Source organism: Delphinus delphis, chromosome 16 (assembly GCF_949987515.2).
Source record: "Delphinus delphis chromosome 16, mDelDel1.2, whole genome shotgun sequence".
Taxonomy (NCBI): Eukaryota; Metazoa; Chordata; class Mammalia; order Artiodactyla; family Delphinidae; genus Delphinus; species Delphinus delphis.
In genome coordinates, this window is record NC_082698.1 from 33,106,561 (window position 1) to 33,118,569 (window position 12,009).

At 48.3% G+C, this 12,009-nt stretch overlaps 1 protein-coding gene across 3 annotated transcripts in view; it reads right to left on the bottom strand.

Annotated features, from left to right (window-relative positions):
• Nucleotides 1-12,009, bottom strand: part of FFAR4 (free fatty acid receptor 4) — a 33,356-nt gene that overhangs the window by 11,024 nt on the left and 10,323 nt on the right. Inside the window, exon 3 of one of the 3 annotated variants that reach the window (XM_060033638.1) lies at nucleotides 156-2,143. The exons of 1 other annotated variant lie outside the window; for it this stretch is intronic. In XM_060033638.1, coding sequence (XP_059889621.1) covers nucleotides 2,093-2,143 — 51 coding nt within the window. In that variant the 3' untranslated portion in view covers nucleotides 156-2,092. Of the gene's footprint in view, nucleotides 1-155; nucleotides 2,812-12,009 lie in introns of those variants that run through there. One more of the 3 variants, XM_060033637.1, reaches the window with a different exon arrangement.

A 12,009-nucleotide genomic window follows, 5' to 3' on the forward strand; every position in this document is an offset into this window, starting at 1 on the left:
TATCATCTTAAAAAGGCATCAAGGCTTTGGTACCAGTGTCTTGGTTTTACTTCAAAATTCTGCTCAGATATAATTAGCTGTATGATTTGGGGCTGGTTGTGTAGTTTCTCTGAGCCTCACTCTCCTCTTGTGCAATATGGGGAAACAGTGTCTGCCTGATGGGCTGCAGTGAGGGTTCAGTTAGAGCACTTAGGATGCCAGGCTGACATTTCTGAGATGTGTCGGAAGCAGGGAAGGGCAGCTCTCTCCCGTGTGTGAGGAGAGCTCTGCGTGGGTGCTGACATATCAGGGGGCCACGGAGGCTCCTGGGGGCCCCAAATCAATGTGCTTTGTTCTCCCACCAGAAAGGGGGAAGGCAGGGGACCGTGCACTGGAAAGCTCTGCCTGTCATTCACATGGAACAGGGGCCATCAGAGCCTGGCCCTTCAGGTGTCACCCCAGAGACCCAGAAGACAGCCACACATCACTTCAAAAAGCAGCTTTAATTTACCAAATTTATTAACTAAAGATGAACAAAAGATCCCTGTCCTCTAGTCCTCAAGCTTGTAATAAACCTTACTTAAAAAGCAAGCTGCTCAAGAAACTCCACCAGCAAAGACAACTACTGGCTCTGATGTACTTGGTGACAAAGATTGGTTGAGCACGTCCTATGTGCCAGGCCCTGAGCTACTGTTCCAGCCACTGGCCCAACCTCCAAGTGCTGGCGTAGCCCTGGGTTCTCGCTGGCTCCGGTTTCTTCTCTCTCTCTCTTCCCAGGGACATTTCATAAAGCCATAAATCTGCAAACACTATCTGGTGACTCCCAACGTTGCATATTCAGGCCCACACCCCACATCCCTGCACCCCACTGCCTGCTCTCCATTTGGATCTCACTGGGGTTTCATGTGTAAATGCCCCAAATGAAACTCTTGGTCTTTCTATTTCCCATTCTTCTAGTCTTCCCCATTTTTGTTGCCTGCTCTCCATCCAATCACTGTCAGGAGTCACCCCTGAATCCTCTCTTTCCCTCCTAATCTGCATCCTGTCCATCAATACATCATGTTTGCTCTGCCTTCCCAAAGTATGTCCCAAGATCATTTCTCACAATCCCCCACGGATGCCACCCACCTCCAACTTCCCCATCTTCTTTCTCTGCTTCAACAGCCACCTAACTGGTCTCCATCTTTATTCCTGCTCCACAAAGTTCATTCCCTGCACAGCAACCAGTAGAGCAGGTCACTTCAGCATCCACTTGCAAACCTCCAGTGGCTGCCCACTGAACACAGAATAAACTCTCTATGGCAGCCTCCCAGACCCTGTGTAATCCAGCCCTGTAACCTCTCTGGTCTCAACTGATGGTCTCCAGCACAGCACCCCTCTGTCTTGGCATCAAGGACATTGCCCGGCATACAGGAGCCAATAGTTTGCTTTGTTTACACCTCTTCTTTCTGTCCCACAAGTACACAAGGCTCTTTGCACCAGCACCAGCGTCTGCTCCACCTGCAAAGCCCCACTCCCTTGGATTCACATGGCTGGTTCCTTCTTGTGGTTTACCTTTTGCCTCAAATATACCCCTTAGAACGGTCTTCGCAGACCCCTCAACACCCCATCTAAGTTGCCATCACTGTCCCATTTTCTTCACGACGCTAATTCACTCCATAACACTATATTGTCTATTGACTTATGTTTGGTTTTTCGCTGCCCCCACCTAGAAGATAAGTAAGCTCCGTGAGGGCAGGGGCCATGGCTGTCTGGTTCACTGCTGTATTCCCACCACCAAGAACACCGGCCACAGCATGTGCTTAAGAGGCATCTAACAGGCGGATCAACGAAGGGAATCACTCCTGTTCTCACTGTCAAATGTTTGGAGTCATCCGACTTCCTGTCTGACTTCGTGACAAAGCTTCTCCTAAAGGGGTCCATGGCATCCCTTTATAAATGAAAAATAAAGTCACCTTTAATTCCTTGGAAATTAAATCCTTGTTCCTTGGAAATTCCTCAAGCGCTCTTGACGTTAATGAATGATCCTGCAGCCTTGCAAATCCAGGGTGGGGAGCTAGAGTGGCCATGACTCTTCAGAGGAAAAATCTGGGTCCTGGACCTGTTCCAAGACTCACTTCAGGAAACCGGCAAGGCGTGGCTTTACGTGTAGGAGATGAGACTGCTGAACAGTTACAAATAAAAATTATTAAACTTAATCATACTACACACTGAAAAAGTTCATATTGAAAAGGAACCCACAGCAAATACTTTTATAAAGGATAGAATTGTTATACTGAATGATCACCCCTCGATGTACTGGTGCTGTAAATGTACATTTGCATAGGTTACATTTTCTTAAAGCAGGTACCCTGGTGCGACCGTCCTGGAAATGAACTCCCTTTGAAAACACACCATGGCTTACCAGAGAGTGACAAATAGACGCCTACAGAGAAAAACTAACTAGCTGGAAATAACAGACAGATCATTTCTTCTGACAGATGTGTCTGTAAACATGGCTCCCTTTTCTGAGAAGAAGAAGCAGTGAAAAAATTTCCTCCATTCGTTCCTAAACAGTGACATGTTGTAGAGAATGGGGTTGACGGCCGAGTTGGCAAAGGTGAAGGCCACCACCCAGAAGAAGAGGGACGGCCAGATGACCAGGTTTTGCTCGAAGTTCTGGATCAGAATGAGGAGGATGGTGACGATGATGGGGCTCCACATGACGAAGAAGGAGATCATGAGCAGGAACAAGGTGCGGAAGAGCCGGACGTCCTGCTGGGACACACGGAGCTGGTGGCTCTCCGAGGAAGCCAGGGTCGTCGTGAGCCTTCTCCTTGACGCCTTCGTGATCTGCAGGAACACAAAACAGAGCCGGCGCCACAGTTTACGGCAGGACATCGGCAGTGTTGATCCTGGAGGGGCAGAGGAGGCCCAGGAGTTGGAATCTGCCGTTCTCGCTGCACTGGGACTACTTGGCTTTGGGCTTTATGCGGAGAGAGCTCCCTTCTCAGAGGCCTGGCTCGCTGCCCGCGCTTAGGATGCGCAGGTCAGCTGGCCTCCTGAGAAATAAGGCAGATCGTCCGTGTTATAAATAGTGTTGACGAGGGGAAGTGCAAAGCCAGAATGCAATGGTCTAGAAGAGAGATGTGTGAACACAGATTCAGGTGTCATTCAGGACTCCCCTTCCCAGGAAGAAAGGGGAGCTGGCCAGAGCACTGCTAGTGACACGTGTTGAAAAACTGAAACCATTTCCCATTTATGCCCCCAGGTGAGAGGTGACAGCTGGTAGGATAAACACCCTCGTGCCTATCTTTGCACACCTAGATGAGCATATCAGGAGAATAGATTCTCAACAGTGGAACTGAAAGGACCTCTAATATTTTGTACTAATGAGCAGGGTCAGCAGTAGAGCAGAGGGATTGTGGGCAAGGAGGCAACTCTGGTGACATGGGTTCGGAAGGGTGTTCTGGACTCTTCTTTCAGGAGCCCTTGCAGGCACTGCTCTCCGAACCTTCTGCCCAGTCTCTCCTGGTCAGTTAGAGGGTCTTGCTTCAGCATCCATCAGAGAAGCTGGCTACTAATTGGCTGTGGGCAGCCTTGGACATATGGCCCATCAACTGAGGCAGGCTAACCAGATTAAAATAAAGCCCTGCATGTCCTCTCACCCCACTGTCCCACGTAAAAACAGTATTTCTGGAACAGACAAATGCTTCATAACATCTCAGAACCAGAGTGTTGCAGCTAGATGGGCCCGTGCATGGTTGGAGCAGCACTTCTCAGACTTCACTCTGCCTGTGAGGCATTCAGCACTATTTTATTTAAATGTAGATTCTGATTTTGCATGCCCCGAGGACCACACTTTGAGTAGCCAAGGCCTACTCCACACCTTCATTCTACAGGTGAAGAAACAGGCTCTCGAGAGAGAGGGTTTAGCCAAAGTACTTTGAAAACAGGAGCCTTAGAACTGTTCACATCAGAGGGCAAAAGCCCCACAGAAGCTGAGTCCGTGAGAGAGAAGGTGGGGCTTCCCCAGAGGCTCTAAAGACCCCAGTGCTTAGGCTCACACTGCCCCGGGGATACATACAGAGTCTCGCGCTTACGCCTGATTCTAATTTTCCTCTAAGCACAGCCAGTAGGCAGAAGGCCTGCTGTCCCCCATCACCTGCTTAGCTTTAACAGTGCCTAGAGGTGGGCGTGAGGGGGTGAGGATGGGCTGGGGTGGAGGTGGCCGCAGACTGGGGCACAGTTAGCCTGGGATGTGATGGGGCCCTGCACCCACTAGCCTGACATGCTTTGTTCCAGCCTGTGACCTCTGTCCCAGGTAAGAGATCCAATTCCGAATGTCTTGCCACATTCGTGGTGCTTTGCTAACTTGCCTTTGCTTAGTCTGGCCCTGTGTCCTGCTTCTGCTGCAGGAGCAGGCTGCTGGGCACACAGTGAGTGCTTACATGTCTGGAGACTTTAATAGCCAAAACTCTTTTTTTTGTTTTGTTTTGCGGTACGCGGGCCTCTCACTGTTGTGGCTTCTCCCGTTGTGGAGCACAGGCTCTGGATGCGCAGGCTCAGTGGCCATGGCTCACGGGCCCAGCCGCTCCGCGGCATGTGGGATCTTCCCAGACCGGGGCACGAGCCCGTGTCCCCTGCATCAGCAGGCGGACTCTCAACCACTGCGCCACCAGGGAAGCCCCAAAACTCTTATCGTTCGTTAGCTCTGCCCGGGCCTTCCTAGGACCATTCCCCTAAAATTACTGAATCTCAAGAGATGAAGCAATTAGAAAGTAATCAGAATCATTCAAATTTGGGGCAAGATTAACTCCAAGACCCGAATATGGCTTCAAATATTCTCTTTAGAATACTTCTAATTAGCTAATTAAAGGGTAGCCATTTAATTTTCCTGTGATTAAATACAACTGTTTCTGTGTAGTAGTTTTGGTCCACTTCTAGGTGACGGTGACCCAGGCAACAGATGCTGAATGAACAGAACCCCTTCCTTCCCACCCACTCCCCGCCAAGAACAACAGGAATCAGGATCACCGAGCTTCAAGAAAGGCTCCCTGTGTGCCAGCCACTGTACTATGCATCTGTTTCATAAATTGTCACATTTAATCTTCAAAACTGCTCGTTGGATTCGTGCTATTATTATCTTCGCTCCAGAGATGAGGAAATTGAATCTCAGGAAATTTGAGTAGCTTGTTGAAGGTCACTCTACTAATGATGAATGGTCAAAGCCCCCATCTGTGAAACTCCAGCTCAGGTGAGCTGAAGATGAGCGACATCATAAAAGGCTCCAGCCCTCTTCCTGGAGTTGCCTTCCACTTCCGCCCCCCTGCTCTGCAGCGGGGTGACTGCTCAGACCCATAGGCTCAAAGCCACACTGGTGCATCTAAGCTGGAAGGTGCTGTGTAGAATCAAAGTTAGAATATGTGTTCAGGTGAAAGCTGTTGGATGATTGGCCGGGGAGGGTAACAGCTGCCCAGGGGCAGGTGGGTGGGGCTGCAGGGGAAACGGCACCACTTCTGAGGAGGCTAAGTGCAGCCTGGTGGGCACATGAGGACGATTCCCACAGCAGCCTCATTGCTAGTGCTGTCCACATTGCTCTGCCAAGAAGGATGGAGTCCCTGGTACGGTGTCTTTTAGATTTTTTTGTTTTGTTTTGGGGGTTCTTTGGGCGTTTTTTTGGCCTCACCGTGCAGCTTGCGGGATCTTCATTCCCCGACCAGGGCTTGAACCCCGGGCCCTTGGCAGTGAAAGTCGGGAGTCAACCACTGGATCGCCAGGGAGTTCTCTAGATATTTTTTGAATGAATGATGTGGATGGAAGTTCACACTTATTGAGCACTTACTATGTGCCAAATCCTTGTACATATCACTTGGTTTATCTCTTTAAATTCTCCCAACGATTCTGTGACATATGTACTTTGATGATCTCCATTTTATTTTGCTTTATTTTAATTTAATTTTTATTGGAATATAGTTGATTTACAATGTTGTGTTAGTTTCAGGTGTGTAGCAAAGCGAATCAGTTATGCATATACATATATCCACTCTTTTTTAGATTCTTTTCCCATATAGGCCATTGCAGAGTATTGACTAGAGTTCCCAGTGCTATACAGTAGGTCCTTATTAGTTATCTACTTTATATATAGTAGTGTGTGTATGTCAACCCCAATCTTCCAATTTATCCCTCTTTCCATTTACCCCCTGGTAACCATAATTTTGTTTTCTACAACTGTAACTCTATTTCTGTTTTGTAGATAAGTGATGATCCCCATTTTACAGAGGAGGAAACTGAGGCTCAAAGAGGTTAAGGAAATTGCCCAATAGTACCCAACTAAGCAGTCGCAGAGCTGGGCTTCAAACCTTGGCAGTCTGACTCCAGTCCATGCTTAAACTTAAACTAATTCCTTCCCACCCTCTAATATCTCTGTCAGTGGAAATCCTTCCATCCAGCCTGTAACTCCAAGCTCTAATGCCAGGGACTCCGGGAGGGCATCCTGGTTCATCTGCCGTTGGCATCCTGCAGCGCTTTGTTTCAGGTACTCACGTGGCACTTGCCACATATTCTACGGTAGATGTTGAAGCATCATTCTTACCTCTGAGTCCCACCAGATTGCAGCTCCCTGGGGCTGGGCAGCCCTGTGGCTGCTGTGGTCCAGGGCTCTGGCAAGTGTCTGACAATGACCGTGAGCAGACAGCAAAACAACTGACTCACGGGCCAAGTGAACATGTGCTTGGCTCTTTTTTTAGCACTGACTGATGCTACCCTATTTCCTTCCATCCGCAGTTCCCACAGCTTTGAGGGAGTGAGAAGGAAAATGGGCCCATTATAATAAAATGCAGCTCCTCCCTGCTCCCTTCCCCACATTAGATGACAAGACTAGTCGACTTTTGTTCAGGGTTTAAAGTGTCTCTGGCATTACACTGAATGCTTGGTGTGCTTTTAGATCAAATTAAAAGCTCGATAAACTTTTGAGGATTAACTTTAATCCTTAAAACAAGCCTGTGGGGTATGCTCTCATTTTGGGGACAAGAGACGGAGGCCCTGAGAGGTGAAGTGACTTGCTCAAGGCCTCACGGTCAAGTGAGGGAAGGGTACCTCAGAGGGTACGCTCTTCACCGCCAGTCACACCACTGCCACTACCAGGACAGAGGACAGAGCTCCCGGGGACGTGGCCCACGGCCACCACCATCAGGGTCACTGGCACTCCATAAAATGTAAATGCTTCGGCACACCTTCAGACACTCTGATTCTGTGGGTCTGAGTGGGCCTAGGAGTCCGCACTTTTTATAAACTCCCCAGGTTATTCTCAATCACTAAAGTATGAGAACTACTCATCTAGGACAACAGGCTTGGAGTTTCTCCCCCAGTCCTTTGAAAAGTCACTTTTAAATTGCCTGAGACTCTCTGCCTTCACATTCACATGAGCATCTGAAGGCTACGAGCAAAGCTTCTCCCCACCCCACATCTCTCTGTCACCCCACGCCACCAGACCACAGCCGCGGACAGGTGGATGTGGGGAGAGGTCGCTCCCACTGACCCAGCTCCAGCCCCTGGGGTTGGGTCTCCTCTGAGGGCTGCTTGGTCAATCCACAACCTCCCTATTAGAATCATCAGACAACAGACTCCATCCTTCCAGAGGACCAACCTCCCCTTCCATCACCGGCAAGCAGGCCCCAAAGCTGGGGAATGAGATCCAGGCATGGAGAAAGGAAGGGCCACGTGTTCACTACCCAGGACCTTCACATTTAGTCGAAAGGGATTTCACTTCCCAGTTAAGCCCTGAGATAGGTGAAGGTTTTCCAACTTCAGGCCAGACACTCACTCTGTCATTCAACACATATTTATTGAGCCCTTACTATGTGGCCAACACTCCTACAGGTGCCAGATGCACAGCAAGAAACAAGGTAGCACTGCCCACCCCGCACTTCCATTCTAGTGTTTGGGTGGTGAGGGGCCTGGGGGTGAAGGGAGAGGGGGACCAAGAAACCTATAAGCTGTCACAAAGCCTGCCATGGTGCTGGTTACTGGGTGACAATATAAACCAAGCCCCACCAGCAAGCATGGTCAGCCTGATCAAAGGCACTGAGGAGTGGCCTGGAGACTATTACCCTGGGAAACTGTTGATAGGAAAAAGCCACTGGAGATGTAGAGCACGCCTGAGTCAGGAGGAAAGAGGAAGCAGGGAAGGCAGAGGGTGGAAAAGGCCATTGCCATGAGCAACTGAAGCAGCCCCAGAAAAAAAGAGCCCCGGTGAAGCCTCCTCTCAGCGCTCACCCAGGGCAGAGCCAGCAACCAGGGTAGGGGCTTGAGAATGGCGGTTCCCAAAGGAGAGTCTGTGGAGCACCAGCCCAGAGAGAGCTCTGTGCGGAAAAGGCGGTCTGCAGTCAGGTTTAGCAATGCTGCCTACTCTATTCCAGAGATGGAGAGTCTCAAAGTTCATGAGCATAATAAAGGCTCTGAGAAGGCCTGCAGCAAAGAAACCCATTTAACTTTAATTAACCCAGCATTTTCCAAACTCCTTTGATCATAGAACCCTTTTCGAACACCTAACATCCCATGGAGTTCTAGAGAACGCTTTAGGGGACACTGCTTGTGAGGAATAAAAGTCAGGGTGATTTGAAAGAGACATTTCTCAGGCCTAGAGATGGTTACCTGAGTTAGAGGCAGCAGTGACAGGTGAGAGGTAGGGCTGGTGGGAAAAGGGTCGGTGGTGTAGTTATCTGTCCTATGGTTTCAAATGATTTGCTAATTGTGTCTCTATGAATATAGCTAATTAATATTGATGTTCAATTGATTTTACAGAGTTTTGCTCTTGATAGAAAAAGCTCAGCAGAAAGGCTGATTCAGGGTCTCTGAGTTATGAGTATCTTCAGAGGAAGAGAGACGCAAGCTAGGCGGCCCCACCCAGGCTCTCCACCTGGCAGCTTACCAGCTTCCAAGTTACAAACAGGAGCAGAGTGAGAACAAATGTAATAGTCCTCCTGGGATATGGGCAATAGTCAGTTTTGCCAGTGGGGTGGAAAGTAATCTTCTGAAAGTCTTATATTTGCATTAATGTTGCAATTTTCAAAATCACATTAGATCTCTTTCATATTAAAGTCTAACAGTTTGTTCAAAGCATTATCATATCTGCAATTCTCATTTTATTGTGTTAAATGATTCACTGAGGCCCATTTGGCTCCAGAGGGAACTGAGGCCCACATTCATTAAGCGACTTGCCTAAGGTCACACAGTAATAAAGCTTGGACTAGAATCCGGGGCTCGTGACTCTTTGTCCAGTGGTTTTCCCACTGTCCCAAAGGAGAAGGTGCTGTTGGCCCTTTCAGTGTGATCAAAGTTTGTGTCTTACTCATTCAATGAGTGTTTATTAAGCCCCTACAATGAATAAGCCAGGCTCTGTTTTAGGCACAGGACTATGGCAGTAAACAAAACAAAGTCTCTGCCTTCAGGGAGCTTGCATTCTAGTGGGCAAGACAGATGATATGCAAGTAAATACACACAAATGGAATTTGACAGGGGTTGGAAGTGCTTTGAAGAGAAATAAATCAGGATTAGGGACTAGAGAATGATGGGGAATCTCTCTGGAGAAGAGCCTTTTGAGCAGAGACCTAAAATAAGTGGGGGAGTGGCCCATGCAGAAGTCTGGGGGGGAGAGATCCAGGAGAGGAAATGGCAGGTGCAAAGGCCCTGAGGCAGCAGTGTGTTGGCATGTGTGAGAAAAAGCCCCAAGGACACGAGGGAGGGGGAGAAGATGAGGCGAGAGGGGCAGGCAGGGGACAGATCACACAGGGCCTTAAGGTGAGGGTTTTAGCTTTTCCTCCATCTGTGAGGGAAGTGATGGGATCTAAATTATATCATTGACTCACTGCTCAGAGCACCATTTCATAACTGTGAGTCACGACAGACACTCGATTCATCCAGGAGCTGTCCTGAGGTCTGGGATGGGAAGAACGGAAGGCTGGCCGTGAGTTTATAGGCAAAGTGTCTGGAACTGCAGTTAGAGGCAGATGGATAAGAGGACACATCAGGGCTCGAGGATTCCTAGGATGTTTCCAGGTGGGCCCTGGCCCGAGGAAAAGAATATCCTTTCCATAGAATAAGTCAGTCCTTCCTCAGAAGGTGGCTGAGAACCATGAGGCACGAGTGAAAAGGGACAGATCAGAACCCTCTTGCCTCTAAGGGACTCAGGAGTGGGACTGCCCAAGCAGGAGAGGTCGGATGCCACAGCCAGCTTCTGCCCAGCCCTCATCTAGCCAGCCAGCTCTGCTCTAGGGCCAGTCCCATGTTCTTGCGGTGCTCCAAATCTGGGCCCTGCTGTTTATTCTCTCAAAAATCTCAGCAGTACCTCTTCCCAGCATGCTGTGAGAGGATTAGAGGAACAGTCTCGCCTAACAAATAACAACAGCTGTAATTTATTCATCCCCTGCTACAGGCAGGCATGACACTCGCCATAGTCCCACCAGGAGTATCTCCTACGTATCTCACAAAAATCTTAAACCGTTGGATCATTATTTTGCAGATGAGGGAACAGAGGTTCAGAGAAGGTAAGTAACTTGCCAAGGCTACACAGCACGTAAGGGGCAGATTCAGGACTCAAAGGCAGGTTATTAGAATAACCCCTTCTGGTCTCCGTGTTTTTTATGGCCCTTTGCTTTTTCTCCCTTTTCCGTCCTTTTTCTCTTTTAACAATTTGCAAAGTGTTTTCAAACTAAGCCTCAGTATCACTCTTTAATGTGTTTCAGGGTTTCACTGCATTGAATAGCAGCACCTATGTCTGTCTCCCCCTTCCCTTTCTTGTGTTAAAGCTCCTTCTAGATAGAGAATGTGACTTGCTTACTCTTGACCAATCTCTACTCCCCAACAACACTTTGCACAGAGCAAATTCTTAACAAGTGTCTGAGGAATTAAAATGTTGGGACTCTGGAACCAGACTGCCTGGGTTTAAGTCCTGATACTGCTGCTTATGAGCTGTGTGCCCTTTCATAAGTTACTTAACCTCTCTGTGCCTTGGTTTCCTCATCTGTAATTCTGGTTAGGATTAAATGAATTCCTGACACATTGTAAACACCATATAAATATTTTTAAAATAATTTTTTAAAAATTCATTCTCCATTTCTCTTCCTTTTTCCCTCCCTTCTTTTCTTTTAACATAATGATTGTAACTAACGCTTACATAGCATTTACACATGCCAGGCTCCCACTGCAAGAACTTTACAGACCTCAGCTCCAGGCCCGAATCTGCCTCATACCCTTGAACATACCCCAGGTGGGACGTCACTTAAACAGGTCACAAGTCAACTGGTGGGGAAGAGTCTAGGGACTAACATGGGGGGGCTGTCTCACACAGGATCCAGAGATTAGAAGACTCGGATGGAGGTTGGCCTGGCTTTGGGTTCTAAAGCATCTAAGAAGGTCACAGATCTTTAGCTACAACAAAAGGGCCATAACGTTGGCCAGACAGCAAGCAGGACCTAAGGGCCCCACTTCAACCTGCTTGTTCGCCATATGACGCCCATGACGCCCCCGCTCACCACAACTAGCAGATTATATGCTATAAAACCAAGATTCAACAACGGTGAACCTCGGAGAGGACTCAAGCGTTTCGCATTAAATCTTCTGAAATGAGCATGAACACATGTAGATGCCATCTGCCTGGGCCAGCACCTCGCATGCAAATATGCTGCCTCAAGGGGTAAGAAAGAGGCTGGCAAGTCTTTTTTATGTCCCTGTACATAGTCACATTGAAGACAGAGATCATTTCCTGTTGCAGTGCACTTTTACAAGGCACATGCCCTGGGAGTGGGGGTAGCAATTAGAGGGATAGAGGAGGGGCTTCTCGTATGCTCTGTTTCTCGTTCTGTTTCTGGGAGCTGTTTCTGGGAGTGTGGTCAATTTGTGAGCTGTGCGTGTATGCTGGGTGTGCTTTTCTGTATTTATACTGTACTTCAATACAAGTTTTTAAAAGTGTACATTCTTTATCACCACACTGCTGTTTGTGATGGGGAAACAATGGACACAACCCAAAAGCCCATAAAATAAATTACGTCA